The sequence below is a fragment of the Prionailurus viverrinus genome, chromosome D3, assembly GCF_022837055.1.
Source record: "Prionailurus viverrinus isolate Anna chromosome D3, UM_Priviv_1.0, whole genome shotgun sequence".
NCBI lineage: Eukaryota > Metazoa > Chordata > Mammalia > Carnivora > Felidae > Prionailurus > Prionailurus viverrinus.
Genome location: NC_062572.1, coordinates 87948161 through 87969039, shown reverse-complemented (window position 1 = coordinate 87969039; position 20879 = coordinate 87948161). Strand labels below are relative to the sequence as shown.

The window sequence follows — 20879 nt, the reverse complement described above, 5'->3', positions numbered from 1 at the left end:
TTACTTCCGTGTGCTTACAGTGAACATAGCAGGAAACGGTCTGCGCATGTGTTTGTGTGTGTGTTCTAGAGAGATAGTCGACTCATTAATAGTTACAGTTTTTATCATTTTCATATTTGATGTGTTAATTATCAGTGTGTATTTTTCATCTCTTAATGTGTTCGTCAGGAATCATCATAAAGTATTGATTTTGCAAAACAATAAATACTTGATGTCAGAGAAGCAGTATCATTTTATTTATATTCATACTTTATCTGTAGTTAAGGATTTTGTATGTAATTATGGTCATTTTTTCCAATTTCTGAATTACATTATAGCAGTTTTCTTTAATTGTTACATATCAAAATGATTTGTCATCTTGAAAATATTCTCTATTCTTTTTTTTTTTTTTTCCTTAAAGATTTTATTTTAAGTAATCTCTATACCCAGTTTGGGGCTTGAACCCACAACTCCCATATTAATAAGAGTTGCATGCTCCACAGACTGAGCCAGCCAGGTGTCCTTGTTCTCTGCTCTTCTTAAATGTAATTTTCAGTTTGCTTCTGGTTCCTTTTGAATCATAGCTAAATGGGTATATTAGTACTGTGACACTAGGACTAAAATACTTGTTTTTAAATTAATATTCTAGCTTATTGCATCCTTGAGAACAATGTTTTCAAACTAATTGGAATGTTCTATGACATAATTAATTTGCTTTTCTCTTTGCAAACTTACTTATAATGGTACCTGGTGATTTGAAGAGTTTTCTTTTTTTGCATACTGTCCTTCTCAGCTGTTCCTGGCAGTTTTGCAGGTGATCTGGCAGCCCCAGCACTCACCTGAGGGCAAGTCTGGTAAGGATATAGACATCCTGAGACAGAGCAGTTAGACCATGCTGATTTCCCCACTGTGCCAGAAGCCAGCCCCATCAATTACTGATGGATCTGTGGAGCAGAGCCTTGTGTGTGCATTAAAAGCTTCATTGTTCTGGCCCTTGTACCATTAGTCATCTGTGGAAAGCCTGAGTCAGACCATCTTCTGTGCATATGCTGGGCTTGGCTTTAGTACCCTGAGTACAGCTCTGTTGCTAACATGCCATTGCCACTAGGAAGCTTTGGCATGTGGAGAAAGGGGTTTCAGGCTTAATGATTAGTTAAAATAAATCAAATTTAAAAAATAATGGTGTAATATGTATGTATTTGAGATCATTTGGTCGTCTTTGAGGACTTGAAAATATTTTGAATGAATTGTTTGAAGTTTTAGAAAAAAATTTTAAAGTAATAAATACATACAGTTAAAGCACCTAATAGAGCTTGTAATGAACTTTACTGCCTCTTTTCATTCACAGAGACAGCTTTACCTCCTACTGATTTTAATACCTTCATATGTCTAAATAGTAGTTTGCAATAATGTTTGTTCCTTTACTGTGTTGATACACAGGATTTAGCTCATTTAAACAGTGTCCTGCCAATTTAGTTTATTACTGTTCTTAGTTTCTCCACTGCCGTTTCTGGTCTTGTGACCTATGGATCATGTCTCTCTCCTTCCATTTAGAAGGTGAGGAAGTTGTGGGTAAGATGTTCCGTAAGCCGATCTTTGTCAGCTTTAGTTCTACTTTGACTCTGCGAATCTTGATTATGTTTACATTCTCTTCTGCAGCCTTCATTTATCTAGGAGTTGATTCTAACAATTGTAAACTAGTAATTTACTACAGAGCCATTTACTGGGGTGCCATGACTCTTCTGATGCTCAGAGGAAACATTTTCTGATATTCATATATATGCATATATATAGGTTTGAGTGTGTGTATAATTTAAAAAAGTGATTCGGGTGATTTTTTTCCCCCCTTGGAGTTTTTATCTTTAATTTTTTTTTTTTGAATTGTGAGTCTAAATCATATTTCATGTTTTTCTAAACTCTTGATCATCCTTTCTCTTCAGTTAGGATCATTTTTCCTAGAAATCATCTTCAAAATAATTATACTCCTACCTAAAAACAAGTGCATGAGCAATAAACTTAATGAGTTATTGCATATTTGAAAATGCATTTAAATTGCACTTGATAGTTTGGGTAGTTACCATATATTAGGTTGAAATCATTCCTCATAAGAATTTTGCTTCACTGTCTTCTAACTTCCCCTCTGCTGATGAGAAGTTGGATCCTCATGTGGCTCTTTTACCTCTTTACGGCCAAGTTTTTCTTTTATCATCTCCTCTTTATCTTTGATGTCCTAGAATTTTATGGTTATATATCTTTTTCATTGCTCTTGCTGTAGTGCTCATTAAACTCCTTAATTTGAAGATATAGATGTTCTATATATTTTGGTTCTGACATATTTTTTCATGTTTATTTCTTTTAAAAATGACTTTTCTATTTTCTTCATTCTATCTTTCCACATGTCATATGAGTCCCATATTAGGTCTCTTTATATCTCTTATATTTTTATCTCTTAGTCTTTATTTTCTAAGATATTAATTTTTTCATTCAAATCAGAATTAATTTAACTTCTACAATCTTGGTAGGTTGAAAATTTTTCACTGATTTATAGGCAAAGAAAAAAATCAGGTTCTAAAACCTTGTTAAGTAGATGGAATTTTAAATTATGTCTCTTATTATGACTTGTCGCTCAACCGACTGAGCCACCCAGGGGCCCCAAGAAAAAGCACATTTTAAAAATAAAGATCTTCCTTGGCTTGCAGTGGGGTTATGTCCTGATAAACATTGTTCAATTAAAAACATTGGAAGCTGAAAATGCATTTAATAAACATCACAGCTTAGCCTAGTCTACCTTAAATGTGCTCAGAACACTTACATTAGCCTGCAGTTGGGCAAAAAATCATCTAACTCAAAGCCCATTTGATAATCAGGTGTTGAATAGTGTACTGAGAGTGAAAAATAGAACGGTCGTGTGGGTACAGGATGGTCGTATCAGTCACTTAACCCTTGTGACTGCTGGCTGACCAGGAGCGGCAGCTTCCTGTTGCTGCCCAGTCATGAGAGGATTGCGGTGCATATCGCTAGGCCAGGAAGAGCTCAGACTTCAAAGTTTGAAGTATGGTTTATATTGAGCACTCATCGCTTTGGCACCCTTGTGAAGTAGAACAATCGTAGGTTGAACCATTGTAAGTTGGAGACTATCTGTGCACTAATTGAAGGATAAATGTCATGCTCACGATTCTTTATCACTATGATAATTATACATATTTATATAATAACTACTACAGTTCTATATCACTTACGTATGATTTCTCACTTTGAAAATACTTGTAACTGAAGAAAAGGTGGATTTTAGGAAGACAGCAGGTTTGTAACACCCTTCCTTCTAGCAGATGGTATAACCATCAGCCTCCACAGAATAAAGAATCAGCAGACTTAGTAGGAGCTCTTGAAGGGCTTGTTTTTGAGATTTATATCGTTTATATTCCTTTACCTATTTTTGTTAAACCTTTATGAATTTTGGACTGTGGTATAACTTATCCAGGAAGCAACATATAGGTATGATTTTTGCAAAAGTGGAAATTTTATATAATCTGTGTAATAAAATTTAAAAATTGTTCTGGGCATCATTATGAAAATATATTTAGAAAAATAGCATTTGTCCTACTTTGTTTAATAATTTCATTTTATTGATTTATTAAGGTTTGTTAAGTAGTTATAGCAAAGCTAGTAAACTTAGCTGAATTATAGTTCTCATCTTGGTTGTTAATTCCTTCTCTGAATTATTATAATGAGAGCTTTAATTTGTGATGTTAATCAACTATTGCGAATCTCTTCTGTATTTGACATGTTTTGTACATTTAAGAATGTTGTAAGTTGTGGGCACCTGGGTGGCTCAGTCGGTTAGGTGTCCGACTCTTGATTTCAGCTCATGTCATGATCTCATAATGTGTGAGATCAAGCCCTGTGTTGGGCTCTGCCGTGGTAGCACGGAACCTGCTTGAGATTCTCTGTCTCTCCCTCTCTCTGCTCCTCCCCCGCTTGTGTGCGCATGGGCAATATCTGTCTCTGTCTCTCTCTCAAATAAATAAACTTTAAAAATGGTATAGGTTGCTTAAAAGAGAAAGTTTGAAGCTGTGGATGTTAGGATTGGCTTTGTGGTTTGGGATGAATTATTTCATCCTAGCTAATTAAATAAGATAATGTATGAAAAGGCCATATTGCCTGAAATGTATACCATGGCTAATAAACAGCCACATGACCCGGTTCTTGCACTTTTCTGTTTTACCTGCTTCTAGACCTCAAAATTTCAAGTTACACAGGGACCACCATGTGCTAGTTGCTCATTAAATAATCTTCTTTCTTTTCTTTTTGTTTTGTTTTTTTGAGAGAGCCTGAGCAGAGTGGGGGAGAGGGAGAGGGAGAAGGAGAATTTTAAGCAGGTTCCACTCTCAGCGTGGAGCCCAATGCAGGGCTAGATCTCACAACGGTGAGATCATGACCTGAGCCAAGAGTTGAACATTTAATGGACTGAGCCACCTGGGCTCTCCTAAGTAGTCTTATTTCTTATTAAACATGTACATTGCTCTATTGATAAAGAATAAGCTCACGGTATTAGGTAGGTTTATTAGAATACAACAGTAACAAATTCATGACTATAAAAGGTATTAATAATGAAGAGGTTTGATTATAATGATAATATCCTGAAAAAGAAAGGTTAATGGAAATGATCTTATTGGTGTAATTATACCTTTAACTTGTGAATTATTTGATCTTCCTGGATAGTTTTAACATCCATTTTTCCTTGGTGATGAGGAGGCATGAGAAAAGGGACCCAAACACAAATTTCACAGTTAATGATAAACTGAATATGTTTTGACCATACCTTTCCTGGTGGCACTTAGATTTCTGTTTTCTGTTTTTTATTTTTCTTTCTCTTACGGTCTGTTTTTAAAATCATAACTTTATTATCATTTTCCAAAAATGGAAATATTTATGAGCTAGTGATAGGATTATTTGCACACTTGAAGTGAATCCTGACTGCTTGATTTTTGCCATTGGATATTCCAGGAAAAGTAGTGAGTGGTGGAGCAAAAAATTATTTGGAAAAAAGTGCAGAGAGATTAAAATTGTATAATGGCCCATTCTTCTCAGCCTACTCCTGATGGAAAGCGTGTGTGTGTGTGTGTACCTGTGTGTTTCCCTTGGTGTGGTAAATTCAATGAGAAGTAATATGGCAAGCAAGTTTTATCATGGGTGGCGATGAGTCTTTTTCATTTTTATCTGGCACATCGATAGGTGCAAAAAATAATTTGGAACATAATTATTGGACACATTATTTCAGATATTCGCACAATTATTTTATACTGTGTAGGTTGAAAAATACTGTTTTTATTGTATTTGTGGCTCAAGTATGTAATTACTTGATTAAAACTACCATTTCAGAGAAATGTTTTATACTAAATGTTTATCTCTCAGGAGGTGGAATAGATCAGCCTTCTGCCTTGAAAGGATTTTTGGGCAGCAAAAACTTAAGAGTACTATGTAATAATTAGCCCTAGGTCATGCTGTTTTGAGTGCGGAAGGACAGAGGCAAGTGTAAGGACCCATATGATTCGTTGAGGAGAATGTGGGGCATGTAGCAGGTCTTTCTGAAGAAATTATGTTATAAATCAGTGTCTCCTTTTCTCTCCCTTTCCTACAGGGCCCCTGTGTCCACGATGAGGATTCTGGCGTATCGCTCGTAGGAAAACCTGCCCTTCAGGCTCTTTTATATCACTGTCATTTTTATGAACATTTGAATCAGATGGTAAAACATTGTTACCTGGGACGGTATACTTTTGATTTGAAATTTTCTGCTCTTGATGGAACTTCAGAAGGCAGTGATTTCAATGGTAAGTACATTATATTTTTATTTTTACAAAAGTTAACTTTTTAAAAACTGTTGAAAATCTATGTGTTTGATATTTGAAAAATAATACTGAAAATATTTAAAAAATAATGAAGAGTACACGTTGACCTCTGGTCCCACTGTGCAGAGATTACATTTGTTAATGTTAGGGTGTATTTTCTTCCAGTCTTCTCTCTCTCTAGCTTTTGTTTATTTTACATGATTGTGTTCATATCTTATGTACATTTCTGTGTTTCCTCCTTTCACTAGACATTGCCTAAGCATTTTCCTATGTTATAAATTCTTCATGGAAACCATTTTTGGTATCTTATTAATGTTTTATAAGTTACTTCATGCCCTTCAGTTAAGTTTTATGGTTTTTTTTTTCTCTGTTAGATGTTTTAAACTTTTTGGAAGGTGGTTCTTCCCAGGCAATCAAGTATGAGACCTTTTCATACTAAATTTTCTTACATGTTTTGCTAATACATCGAAAAGCTATTTGTTTTTGGTTTGGTACTCATTTATCAAAATATCTTATTGAAACCTTTTTATTTCTATTTTTAGATTCTTTTGGATTTCCTAAGATCTTAGCACATATAAATAATTTTGTCTCATAATAGTAAATAATTGAATGATTTTTAAAAATAAGTTGTATTTATTTTTAAATGAATTTTTAATAGTAATTGTTAAAAATCTTGACATAATTTCACATTTACAGACAAGGTGCAAGAATAGTACAAGCGTTCCCAAATGTGAACATTTTACTGTATTTGTTCCCCTACGCCAAGTGTATGTATATGTGTATATGTACATAAATAAAATTCATTTATTTACATACTTATATACATGCATACATATATATTTTCTGAACTATTTAAGAGTGAATTTCAGAAATAGTTCCTTTACCCCCAAATACTTAAGTCTGAATTTCTAGTTGGCTTTTCTGCTCAGTTCAGGAATTAAGAGGAAAATGATATTTAATGAAGTTTTTGAACATTTTAAATAGATATCCCTATTAGGAAAGTGACACGTTTCATTGTTTGGATTTCCCTGGATCACTGTTCCTCAAAGCTTAGTCCTGGAACCATTGTCATTGAGGTCTTTTTGAGCTTGTTACAAATGCAGAATTAGGGCTCCCACCCCAAATTGCGGGAATGGAATCTCTGGCAATAGAAAATAGCTTTAATAGTAGCTCTTTATGATCCTTAGGCACATTAAAGTTTGGGAGCTGATGCTCTTGCTAAATTGTATTAGATTAAGCTAAGCAAAGTCCACTAATGGTCATTAAAATTTTTGTGAAACAAGTTTTTTATATAAATTAATTAAGACTAACAAAAATTAGGCAAACTTTTTTTCTTGGTTCTTGATTGGCTTCCTGCAACAAGTATTCTTTCTGTTAATTGCTCCAGTAAGGAGGAGAGATGTATTCATGTTGACAGTTTTCTTGTTGTCACAGGTTTAGATGATTCATTCAAGTTTTGGAGGGCTCCATCTAGGTTGTCCAGCCAAGATCAAGATCCAAGTTCTCTCTCCACCGTGGAAACAATGGTACTTTGAAAGAATGCATTAGTGCTTCAAACTATTTTTTTAATGTTTATTTTTAAAGAGAGAGAGTGAGTGGGGGGAGAGGGCAGGAGAGTGGGGAGAGAGAGGGCGAGGGAGAGGGAGAGAATCCCAAGCAGGCTCCGCGCCGTCAGTACAGAGCCCAGTGTGGGGCTCAGTCCCACGAACCGTGAGATCATGGCTTGAGCCGAAATCAAGAGTCAGACGCTCAACTGACTGAGCCACTCAGGCCCTACAAGAATGCATTAGTGCTTCATTTTGAACCTCTGGAAGTTTGAATTTACATAGTGGATGGACAGGATAAGACTGTATTCAGAATATAAGGTCATGATTAAAATAGCTGTGATTTATTTGAACTGCTGTCTGTGCAGAGTTAGGGACTGATGTACTTCTATAGCTGCACTGAATGTCCTTTTAGATGAATTTACAACCTTTTTTTGTACCTTATTTAAAAGAACCGGAAGCATGAAAGTTTAAAAGTGTTTATCAGTAGTAATATAATAGATCCTATATGATCATAAAACTTGATTACTCTGCAGTTTTGCTTAAGGACAAAGCAATTTGGAGAAAGTGGACCCATTCAAATGATTCCAGTTTGGTACTGGAGATTTTATTTTATTTTTTTATTATTATCTTTAAATGTTTATTTTGAGGCGAGGGTCACGTGTGTGCGAGTGGGACAGGGGCAGAGAGAGGGAGAGAGAGAATCCCAAACAGGTTCTGTGCTGTCAGTGCAGAGCCTGATGCAGGGCTTGATCTCATGAACTGCAAGATCAGGACTTGAGCCCAAATTGAGAGTTGGATACTTAACTGATTAAGCCACCGAGGCACCCTGGTACTGGAGATTTTAAACACATTTCTAAATACTTGCATCAGGTAGAAGCTTGTTTTGATTATCTGCAATACCTGAAATTTATGCCTGCCTGCCTTCTTTCTCCTTTTTATTCATACGTTACTTTGTTCTAAAAAGTTTGAGACACACTAAGTATTCCTAAATATGACTGAGACTAGGTTTCACTTGTTTTACAAGCGTACAAAATCATTTGCTGTCAAGTGGAAAACATTACACGAAATCATAAAGTGTTTTTGGAACAATTACTGCATCATAAACCCTAATAAGAAGACAGGACCTTGGCTTTCCTGCTTGCAGGAGCAAAAGTAATATGAGAATAATAAATAATTACCAGGCAGTAATAAAGTTCATCTCATAATTAAGATCCACCTCCTATGGTTTCCCAACACTGGTACTTTTTGTGACAGTTTTAGGAGTCATCCTTTTCCCTGGACCCAGAAGAGTTTGTGGTTAGTGCTGAGCTGAAGCTTTATTTGGAAAAGTGGAGTAATCACCCCAGGTCCACTAGATGTCATGCTTTCCTTTCCATGCTAGAAATAGTATGTCTTTGTCTCCACAAGAGAAATAATATAATTAAATGCAAAAAGGAGCTGTATTAATTAGTTATTTAGTTCCCAGAACGGCAGCATTAGTATGTGCTTAAAAGTGATTCCTTGGTTCCTGTGTTTATTAAAAGGGCTATCTGTAATTTGTACATTGTTCAGTTCTTTGCTTATAGTAGGTACTCAGTAAATAGTAATTGCTCTCATTAATTTTGGGTCATCCTAGCTGTTTTGTAGATACCAAGTTGTATTTATCCTATGCAAGAGGATTTAAGTACTTTTGCATTTTTCTATTTTATGAGATAATAATAATGTATAGTAGTAAATAAAATATATAATAATAAAAATATATTTGTATAATATATACTAGAAACTTTAATCATAACAAATCTTATAGATTGGGAAACTAGATTTTCTGAGAAAATTTTGGAAATATATTTATTGTAATCATTATTAAAATAGAAGCACTTCTGTTAACATAAAAGTCTTTAACTTGCTTGTGTTCAGACATTACGTATTCTTTTAGAAAAAAATACCAATGAACTCTCTTTTTTTTTTTTTAAGGAATTCTCATTATAGTTCTATATAAGATTTATTTTGTATAGTTTCTTAAAAGACAGTTATCTGTTGGAATTTTTACAGTCAACTCTTTTTTTCTTCTTTTGGATTCCAAGTAGAAGAGCTTTGGTATTGGTGACTTTTACTCACCAAATTGGCTTTTACTCACAGAAATAGTCTCATTACCCCAATTCTGCTAATTGTCATCTTTTTCTTGCCATGCCAGAGATATTGTATGTCTTTCTTCCAACAGGAAAAAAAATCTGGAGAGTTTATTCATTTTTCCAGTGTTACTCTAAACCTAAGCTGTCATACCCAGACCAACTAATACTTTCTTAAGTATAAGAATATGGTGAGGTATATCAGTTCAGTGGTTTTAAATCTTGCCAATAAGTGTATCTGGTTATTCTTATCATCATTTTGTGTATTTCCCAGATACGGCAAGAGATGCAGTTTGTTTATTGGTTGGTGTTTTCATTTTGTCTTTCTAAGGAAAGCACTGTCTTTTGCTTTGTGTGCTGTTGCTGGGTCATTATCCGTTCTGTGCAGTTAATGCCACGTTAGAGACCTTGATAACCATTTTAAAGTATTGAAGGTCATTCTTACTATTGCTATTTTACAAAAGGAAAGATTAAAGCGTACAGTGAATAAGTGTCTTGTTCAAGGCTCCAGTGCTGGTAACTGATAGAGAACTATTTGAGTCCAGAAGAGTGTTTGGCTCTAGAGTTCAGTTGTTGGCCGTGATGTTACACTCCTTCAGGACAAAGCCATGTGCTAGGTGCCATAATAGATGTTGTAGTAGGGTGCAGTGAGGTTACATTAGAGGGAATGATGAAATATAGAGTGATACTGTATAAGAAGTGGCAATTGAAATGGGCTTTAAAGGATTAATCTTTTTTTAGATGTATGCACATTTGCGGGGAGCTGAAAAGATATTCAGATATGTCTTAAGATTCGGTACCCAGTTACAGGGGTTGAAAGTGTAGTTGAGAACGTGAAGCATACTGAGAAGACGGCGTGCCACATATGTCGTACTGAAAGCATTAGATATTCAGAAGAGGCATGGTTTGTTTGGAGTGTGGAACAAAGACCAAAGTTTAATTACCAGGTAGGGGTTAGCTAAGAGAGCTGAACCTGTGTTTGGATTTGAAGAGGTAAGATATCATAGCTGTAGAGATACAGTTATAGAGCTATTTCAGCTGAGTCAAATGCATGAAACATTACAGTCGACATTAGAGAAATATGTATTGGCATTTGTGTGATGTAGTTTCAAGTTTTTTTTATAGAATGAAGAGTAGACCAAGGACAGTTAAAGCAGGGATATATCCAAGAGGCTTTTAGGAAGAAAAATAGTTTTGATGTAGGAATAGTGATAGAGTGTGGGCATATGGTAACCCCAGGAAAAACCTGGGGAGACTGTAGTTTGCATGATGGTAGAGAGAAAGAGAATGATATACTTTGTTTAAATAAATTTCAACCACCTGTGGGTCTAAGAACCCATGTATTTTAGTTAGAAAGAAAATATAAGTGAGATTCTAGTTCCTCAGGTATTAGTAATACAGGCCACTGGGCTGTAGTATAATGAAAATGAACACTTTTTTTTGGTATAAAAATTTAGTATTGATTCTTTAAATAAAACTTAGGTATTGGTTGTTAAAAAGCAAATCCCCCCACATTAGTTTTTCCTACTATGATTATTTCCTATGTGCCATTAGCATGAATACAATAGCTGGTGAAAATAGAATATTCCATTATGTGTGCCTAGTGTGTACTAGTTTATAAATAATTATTCTTTTAAACATTATTAGAAGGAGCAAATAGTATTTATTTTATATGTTTTTCTGTGTTTTGTATTCACTTTCATACGTCTGAAGTTATCCAAACTAAGTTACTATAGAGGTATAGCCATTAATGTCAAGTGAAAGTGTTTAAAGAAATTGGCAAAAACATTTTGAGATAGATTTCAGCAATTTTATTAACCAGGTAACTGTAACTGAGGTAAGTAAAATAGGTTTGGGTCTTATTTTATTATTTGTGCTAAAATATATTTTCTTAATTTTGGTAGAACTGATTATTTTATATAATAAGGTTTGATGTAAGTAGAGAGTCAACTTTTGGCCTTTAGAGCTCAGAAACAACACCCTCTAGTTTGCTGTTTGCTGAAGTGCTACAAATGGTGTTAAACCATTTGAGAGCGGTAGTGTTTCCCAAGTGAAGAAGTAAGGTCTTCGAGAATTTAAGTATTTGGCGTAGGGTCACAAAGCTAATGGAGAGTGGACTAAGACAAGCTCTAGGCAACTCGTTCTCTTAAATTATATACAGTAGGGCGTAGGGACTGGGACTGTGCCCTGGGGTTAAGTCTCTGCATGTGAGTGATCTTACAGATAGATAGGGGAGAATCTTATATCATCTTATGCTCATTCTTTCGGGGATATTTTTCTGAGCTTTTTCTATGTTGTACACACTCCATTTGAATCATGGATCTATGTAGTCAGAGTGATTTAAACTTCTGGTTGTAATTGGGTTCGAATTAATGATTACAAATTGTGAAGCATGCCAAAGCTTTCCCGCTCTTGGGCATAAAGAGAAAGGTATCATTTATAAAAGTGAGCACAGGAACCCTAGTGTTCCTTGGAAACCTTTCATACTTTATATTTTGCCATGTTTGAAAAATGTGAGTAGATTTGTACCCTCTCTTTTTCATCTCACAAATCCTTGCTTCCTTTGTTCTCTTTTAATTTTTTAAAAATCAACTAACTTATTTAGGCACCAATACTACATTTGATGAAAGAAGATGGAAAGTATTATAAAATCACTTGACAAATAAAATATTCACGTCCTAAATTAGCTTTCAAAAATATTTGAAGTATCCAGTGAACTCTTTAATTTCTGAAAGGTAGAATACAAAGAAAACAGTTTTGAACATTGATGCATTTTGTTTATATGACAGAAATTGTCTTTTTTTAAATTAAAAACAAATTTTTTTAATGTTTATTTATTATTGAGAGACAGAGAGACGCAGAGCATGAGCAGGGGAGGGGCCAAGAGATGGAGAGACGCAAAATCTGAAGCAGGCTCCAGGCTCCGAGCTGTCAGCACAGAGCCCGACACGGGGCTCGAACTCACAAACCGTGAGATCATGACCTGAGCCAAAGTCAGACGCCCAACTGACTGAGCCACCCAGGCGCCCCAAATTGTCTTTTTTTTAAACCCAAATTCTACTTTGATATGGTAAATGACTTTGCTATTTTCTGCTACTTCAAAGGGACTCTTAAAATTCTAACTGCCTATTTTACAATGAGGCATGATTTAGAAAACTTCTTTAGCTCTCAAATCTGTTTCTAAACACATTGAAGAAAAGGCTATTATCTTTTTTAGTTTTTATAAGCAAAATTTGATTCCGTTTTAGGACAGTGGCTTTAAGTAACATCAATTTGTCTGCCCTAACAGGCTTTTATTGCCTCTTATATACCAGCAAGGTGATAAAGATCCAAGTATATATACTTCAATTCAAGAAAACCCAGTTTTATTTGTCTTATCAAGGGAATGTAAATTGAAAATCTCAGGATGTGTCATGTGGGAGACGAGAAAGAGGAAAAAAATGTCTAGATTGTGATTTTGTTCTGAAGCCCTTTTAATGAAAAGAGCAAGTGACAGAAGAATTAACCAGACCTATTATTGTAAGGACAGCCCTGGGCTTCCACTGTGGGCTCTCTGGCTCCTAAGAGGTAGAGACCAAATGAGAACATGAGTTCTCTGCTGTGGGGGAAGGAGTGGCTAAGCCTGCTCAGTTTGCTGGAAAAGTAAGGACAACCCCTCCTCCATGGAAACGGCGTGGGGAGAAAGAAGCATACAAGATTGGTCAGCATTTTGGAGGTTTGTCTGAGGGCTTCTTCTGACTTGAGTGTATTTGTGATGTCATAACCGTAGTCCTCAACTGAGAATCCTAATGAGAGTGTGACCTCGGGCCCTTACTCGAGGTCCTTATCTCTAAATGAGGACCTGGACTAGATCAGGCCTTTTCTACCTGTAGCACTACGGGCTCATGTGAACCTCCTCCACCTTCCAGAGGCTAAGACTTGAATTTTGCAAGATAACAAGTCAGATATTCACAAGTTACTTGCAAGATGACAAGTCAGATATTTACATATTATTACATATAACCAAATAAATGTCCGTTAGAGATTATTTTCAAACAAGCAAGGATTTGAGTATAGAACCAGAGCAATTCAGTTTAATACCTTTTTGTCTTGTTAAAATAATAATGTGCTAATATAGCAAATTCAAAAAATATAGATGTTAGTAGATAATATAAATCACCCATAATCAAATTTTAAAGCACAATATATTAGTGTATAAAGAAGTCCTTGTGTTTTCTCAACCATACGGGGTAGGTTATAATATAACTATTAGGCAGATGCTTTCTAAAATCATATTTTCTGAATTTGTATGTCACTTCCTTGGACTATATTAAGGAAAATCACAACTTTTATTACTGTCTGACCTTTGGTCACAAACCGTGACTTTGCTTTCTTCTAACAAGCCCTTAGAAACCTTCTTTTCCTGCTCTGAATGCTACCTCTGGCTTTGTCAGTGGTGAGGGCTGCTTGAGTGTCCTTTGAAAGGATGTTAATTGAAAAGGTAAAGGATTCTAGCATCATTGTTCTCTTCAATTTTATTATATAAACAAAGGAGCTTGTGGTAGGTGCCATATATTATTAGCTCCTGTGTGCTTTGTGATATAATCTGAGTTATGATTGTTGTCCTCACAGACTGTAAAAGTTATTTGGATGTTTGTTGACGGGATGTTTTTTTCCACATTTCTTAGAGCCAGTTGTAAATACCATTTTTAGAAAAATAAATTTTAGGTGTTTCCTATTATGTGGGCCTAATATTATATAAAATAAGGTATTTAATACATGATCATTTAGGAATGATTTATTTAGACTGAAATTTGTCCGGATTTGTTTTTTGGATGACTTTACATGCTGGGCTTACATTTATTGGCCACAGCTTTCTGTTGTTATTGTAATGTTACACTTGAAGTGATGAGAGATGATTAAAGTCTTAAGTTGAAAGGGGGATTTTAAAAACTGGATATAAGTTCCATCAATCATTTTCTTCAAATGTATATTCTCTTTACTAACAGAAAATAAAATATAACCTTGGTTTATTTTTGTTATTAAATTTTTTATTAAAAAACAACCCTGGGGGCACCTGGGTGGCTCAGTCGGTTGAGTGTCTGACTTCAGTTCAGGTCATGATCTCACGGTTTGTGGGTTCGAGCCCCACGCCAGGCTCTGTGCTGACAGCTCAGAGCCTGGAACCTGCTTTGGATTCTGTGTCTCCTTCTCTCTGCCCCTCCCCTGCTTGTGCTCTGTCTCTCTCTGTCTCTCAATAACAAATAAAGTTAAAAATAAATAGATAAATAACCCTGCTTTATTTTAGTATTAAAAACAAAAACCTGGGGGGGGTTGGTTCCTGGGTGGCTCATTTGGCTAAGTGTCCACTATTGATTTCAGCTCAGGTCATGATCTCATGGTTTGTGGGTTCAAGCCCTGCATCAGGCTCTGTGCTGACATTGTGGAGTCTACTTGGGATTCTCTTTCCTTCCCTCTCTCTCTGCCCCTCCCCCACTCGCTCTCTTAAAATACATAAACTTAAAGAAAAAAACAACCTTGGTTTTTGCTTTGACTCTATCATATCATGTCTAAGGCATCCTACTTCGCATGTTAAATGCACAGCTAGTGTATGAGTACTGAGGTGTATGGTATCTGAGTTTGAGATAGGGTTGATTCATGAGATCTGTTGACATTGTACCGACATGCTTGCTCTATGCATGCACTGACCTGCAGCTTGTCTAGGTGTGTGGAGTAAATTGATGGTAAGAGAAGGAATGATCTGACCTCTGCAGCTAAGATGTTTTCCACATAGAAGGTGCCAGATACATCAGTTTGAGCTTTTTCAGTTCTAGGAGGCCACACAGTCTGCTCATCTGCAGATCTGTAGGTGAAATTGTGTTTGCCTTCTACACAGTTTGTGTTATGTTTAATGTTTTAAAAAAATACTGTATTCTGGGCACCTGGGTGGCTCAGTCAGTCGGTTGAGCATCCAACTCCTCATTTTGGCTCAGGTCATGATCTCATGGTTCATGGGTTCAAGCCCCACATCAGGCTGTGGAGCTCCAGGCTGCCAGCACAGAGCCTGCTTGGTATTCTCATTCTGTCTCTCTCTCTTTCTCTGCTCCTCTCCTACTTGCATACATGTGCTCATGCGCACTCTCTCTCTCTCTCTCTCTCAAAATAAATAAGCTTAAAAAAATAGAAAGTACTGTGTTCTGAAACACTGTGTCCACACATGACCTGAAACAGTTCTTTTGTGAAATGGGAAAAGGTAAAGAAGAATCGTTTAGTATTTCTGCTGATTTTTTCATAGGCACTATTAAAATTTGTGTGTGCCATTGGATACTTATAAAAAACCCCTCTTATTATGAATCAAGTAGGACAAAATATCTCAAGGACGCAATGAATTATGCAAAAGTTAAAGAAAGGAGTATGGTTTAGCCTTTTAACATTTGGATGATAAGAGGGAGTAGGCCTTATCCAGACCTTAAAATCCTAAATGGGCTTCAAATCAAAACTCTGCTCCTTTGACTTGCTGCTTTACATAAATTCCAGCAGGTCCTAAAAGAAGTTGAAAGTACCCTTCAAAAAACTTACAACTCTTAAAATATGAGATGTTTTCCAGTTACATTAACTAGTACAGTTTTGTCATAAACCTTCTTGTTTAAGGATTTGTATGTACATATTGGTTCTGTTTCGCTTTCCATGTGTTAACATTAGTTAGTGTTAAGAATAAAATCATTTTCTTTGCTGCTCCATAGGTGGCATCTTCATCGGGAAGCACTGAATTTCCACCATTTGGGTCCTCCACAGCGCCTCTCCCTGAAGCCTCACACAACCAGTTTGTGGCTCAAGGTACCCTTTTAGGAAGAATTCTACTTTCTTTCTTTTTTTTTTTTTATTATTTTTTTTCATGTTTATTTATTTTTGAGGGAGAGACAGAGCACGAGTGGGGGAAGGCCAGAGAGAGAGGGAGACACAGAATCCGAAGCCGGCTCCAGGCTCCGAGCTGTCAGCACACAGCCCGACGCGGGGCTCGAACTCACAGACTGTGAGATCATGACCTGAGCCGAAGTCGGACGCCCAACCAACTGAGCCACCCAAGCACCCAGACATTCTACTTTCAAAAAGAAAAATGACATAGTGTATGATTCCATTTTTTTTAAGTTTATTTATTTTTTGAGAGACAGAGAGAGACAGGGCGTGAGCGGGGCGGGGCAGAGAGAGAGGGAGTTACAGAATCTGAAACAGGCTCCAGGCTCTGAGCTGTCCGTGCAGAGCCGGATGCGGGGCCCGAACTCACAGACTGTAAGATCATGACCTAAGCCGAAATCGGACACTCAACCGACTGAGCCACCCAAGCACCCCTGTTTATTTATTTTTGAAAGTAAATATCTGTAAGAACAAAATTAGGGGCGCCTGGGTGCCTCAGTCGGTTAAGTGTCCGACTTCGGCTCAGGTCATGATCTTGCAGTCCGTGACTTTCAATAAATCAGAAATTTAACAAAACAAATACTCTAATAAATGGAATTTAGTCATCAAATAAATAGTCAATTGCCCTATGGTTCCTTATTAGTTAAGCATAGATATTTCATGTTTGAATTTGGGAATTCATAAATGTTAGTTAACTTCATTTTTCTCCCCCTTTTAGGGAAAACACTTCAATTTACCCCAGTAGTCCACTTGAAAGTGGAGAGAATCTGGTCATAAATATTTTCAAAGGGTATGCTTCCATTTTTAAGCACACAAAACATGTTGAGTCTTTATTAGAAATGCTTGATGAATAGCCTGGGATTCATTTTTATTAATGGCAATATGTAAATTCTCTTCTTTGTATTAGGGACTGCTTCCAACTCTATTATGCTTCAAACTTTGTATATTTGGGAGATTACAACTTAGCTTTTATTTATTCCGGAGAACATACAGGCCTTATTGTAGCATTAAATTCTTCACCTGGAAGGAATGTGCTGCTGCCTGAAAAGAAGGTACTTTACACCCTGAAGTATAAACATCCACAGAGAAAAGGCTTTAGAAAATTTGAGAAATAATTGCTTAATTAAGACTTTACTCAGAGTTTTCATTATAATATCTGTTCCCTAACTTCCTAAACACCATCCCATTTTGTTTTTTAGTAATTTACGTTAACAATATAAAAGAGTGTTTAATTGTAGAAAGTACTCATTTGATCTTAAGAATAAAAGGAGCAAACCACATGGTTTAAATTGTTAAGAGCCCAGAGCATGAAATCAAATTTGAGAATAATTCAAATAATCATACACTCACCCATTTAATAAGTGTAGAGTTCACTGGTTTTTGCACAGAGCTGTGCAAGCATCACCACAGTCAATTTGAGGACATTTTCATCCTCTAAAAAGAAAACTTTCCATTGTCAATCACTCCTCATCTGTTTTCGATTTTTTTCCAGGCCTAGTGTGTCACTAATCTACTTTCCCTTCCTATGGGAAATTTCATAAAAATGGAATCATACAGGGCACCTGGGTGGCTCAGTCAGTTGAGCGTCCAACTTCAGCTCAGTTCATGATCTCACAGTTTCGTTGGTTCAAGCCCCGCGTTGGGCTCTGTGCTGACAGCTCAGAGCCTGGAGCCTGCTTCAGATTCTGTGTCTCTGTCTCTCTCTGCCCCTCCCCCACTTGCCCCTGCCCTCCCCTTTTATTGGTATTCTTCTATAAACTTAACCTAAAAATGCTGCAAACATGTAACACATATCTTGTGAATATTTACATTTTTCCCTTAAAACCACTGGAACGGTTTCTGTGGGATTACCTACATCTAATTTTCCCGATTTTATTTGGTTTAAAGTATCAAATCTTTCTTGATGTTCCATTGTCCCAAAGTTCTATATTCCTAATTCCACCCCAAAGGAATTAGTTAATTACACAGGAAAATGAAACTTTACAGTAGAGAAACCTGATAGACAGCATTTGATCAAATGGTTAAAGTTAACACCACCAATAATGGCACAGATAGAAATCATGTTTCCCTGGTAGGATGCACCGAAGATCTAACCAAGAGGAATCATCAAACATCAGGCATTCTACAAAGTAACCGGCCTGTGCTCTTTGCAGAATGTCTGAGCCCTGAAAGAGCACGTCTGAGGAGATCTTCCAGTTTAGAACCCGAAGAGACATGACAGCTAAATGCCAAGTGTGGTCCTGACTTGGATCCAAACAAGAACTCTTGAGCTCTAAAGGACATTAGTGAAACAATATGCCAACTTGGAGAAGGTCTATAGACTAGAGAATATTACTGCATCAGTGTTAATTTCCTGGTTAACTGTACTGTGATTATAGAAGACAAAAGTCTCTGTTTAGGAAATGAATTTAGGGCTGAGAGGGCAGGGCATCTGCAGCTTACAAACAGTTCATAATAAGAGAGGTATGTAGGTAGATAAAATGTGGTAAAATAGTAATACGTAGGGATCTGGGTGAAGGTATATGGGAATTCTTTGTACTCTGTACTTTCTGTAAATCTGAATTTATTAAAAATAAAGTGTTCCTTTAAAAAAGAAATAAGAAGTGAGGGTTATGAGGGAAATCTTGATGTAGGTTAACAAACATAGCTTTCTTGGTAACAATCCTTTGCTGAGTTTTCTGGGAAAGGTCCACAATCTCATATCCTCAGTTCTAAAATCCAGAATCTCTGAAAACTTAAGTGTTCTCAAAACTTACTTGGTATAAAACTTGCCCATACCTGAATTACAGTTGCTGCAAAACCTGACCAGTACTGGTTTGAGGTTGTATTTGTTCCTTTCTTCATCCAGCTTACTGTGATTGTACAAGTGTTACACTAGAGAAATAGTTACTTCATTACGTGGTATTGCCCAAATTCTCATTGGAGGTTAGTTAATGTATGGTAGGTACATGCATCTTATTATTTCCCTGAAATCTAAAATATTTTGAATTCTGAAGCACTTCTGGCCCCTAGAGTTTTAGAAAAAGGGTCGGGGACCATCTATTTGTTCCTCAATGTCTGAGTGCTTGAGGGCACGAGGGCACAAAACCATGCTCTGCCCATCTCGTCTTGGCTCTTACACTGTCATCCAAGGCAGACGTACACACACACACACACACACACACACACACACACACACACAGTGGAGAAGTTGGATATCTGCTTCCTTGACCTCAGGTTTGTGATGAGCCGGGCCCTGGGGAGCTCCCCAGTCGTCTCTCTTTGGCCCTCTCAGGGGCTTTCCTCCGATGGTCAGAACTTGCAAATGTTGTACATGAACACAAAGGAAACAAAACTGTGCTAATTTTTATGCTTATCCTCAGTAATCGGTCAGCACGAAACCGCGTCGGCACGGCTTCCTCGCGACGCGTCCCTTCCTGCCGCTCTGCCCAGGCAGCGTGTGGTGACGCCGCCTCTCCTCGCGGCGGTGTGCAGCCTCCTGGACGGTCTCCTGGCGACGGCGCCGGGAGACACTGCACGCGCTTTTCGGCAGGCCCGTCTCGTGGAGCTTCTCTGTAGGTAAGAGAGGCCGGGCAGCAGAGACGAGTTGGTGCAGGACTGCTTGCGTGCCGGGAAGGTATCTCTGTCTTCTTTTTGGCTCACTAGACTGCGGGGTTTTGCTTTTGCCAGAATTGTCCTGACAGTTTCAATTTAGATCTGTTAAAGTACTCGTACGGGTTTGTTACGCTGACTGTTACTCCCACCGTCCTGATTTTTTTTTGTAATTCAGAGGTTCTGAACCTGATTTGTCTTGCACCATACTCAAGAACTGTGGTGCAGTCCCTTGGTCATTCTAAATGGAAGTGAAGGGCTTTGGGGATTCACCTCTGTAGGGCTATGTCAGAATAAGGGCCATGGGTTGAAAATTGTTGTTTAAATTCATTTGAAGTTTTTTCATTACTGGGGATTAAACTCTTTATTACATAACACTCTGATAAAATTTAGAAGATCATGATTTCGTTCTTTCATTTAGCTAATGTGAATGAGCTTCTGGCTGGACCTTTGCATTATCGTGTTGGTTATGTGTATAGTGAGAAAGGCTGTAGATACTGAATCAGTCCCACTTAGGGTCTTCTCACAGGGCATTCCCTCCCTAGTGTTGCAGTCTGGGGGAAGTTACTATTAATCTCATTAATAACATCTGGTTATTGGGGTTAGCGTGAGGATCAAGTGATGACGTCTAAGATACTTTCCCCCCCCCTCTCTTTTTTTTTTAATATGAAATTTATTGTCAAGTTGGTTTCCATACAACACCCAGTGCTCATCTCAACAGGTGCCCTCCTCAATACCCATCACCCACCCTCCCCTCCCTTCCACCCCCCATCAACCCTCAGTTTGTTCTCAGTTTTTAGGAGTCTCTTATGCTTTGGCTCTCTCCCACTCTAACCTCTTTTTTTTTTTTTCCTTCCCCTCCCCCATGGTCTTCTGTTAAGTTTCTCAGGATCCACGTAAGAGTGAAAACA

At 37.1% G+C, this 20879-nt stretch overlaps 1 protein-coding gene across 5 annotated transcripts in view; it reads left to right on the top strand.

Annotated features, from left to right (window-relative positions):
• Positions 1-20879, top strand: part of RTTN (rotatin) — a 188611-nt gene that overhangs the window by 125851 nt on the left and 41881 nt on the right. For all 5 annotated transcript variants that reach the window (XM_047828310.1, XM_047828308.1, XM_047828307.1 and 2 more), the window contains 4 exons: positions 5621-5810; positions 7263-7354; positions 16206-16299; positions 19740-19935. In XM_047828310.1, the coding sequence (XP_047684266.1) occupies positions 5621-5810; positions 7263-7354; positions 16206-16299; positions 19740-19935 (572 nt within the window). The remainder of the gene's footprint in view (positions 1-5620; positions 5811-7262; positions 7355-16205; positions 16300-19739; positions 19936-20879) is intronic.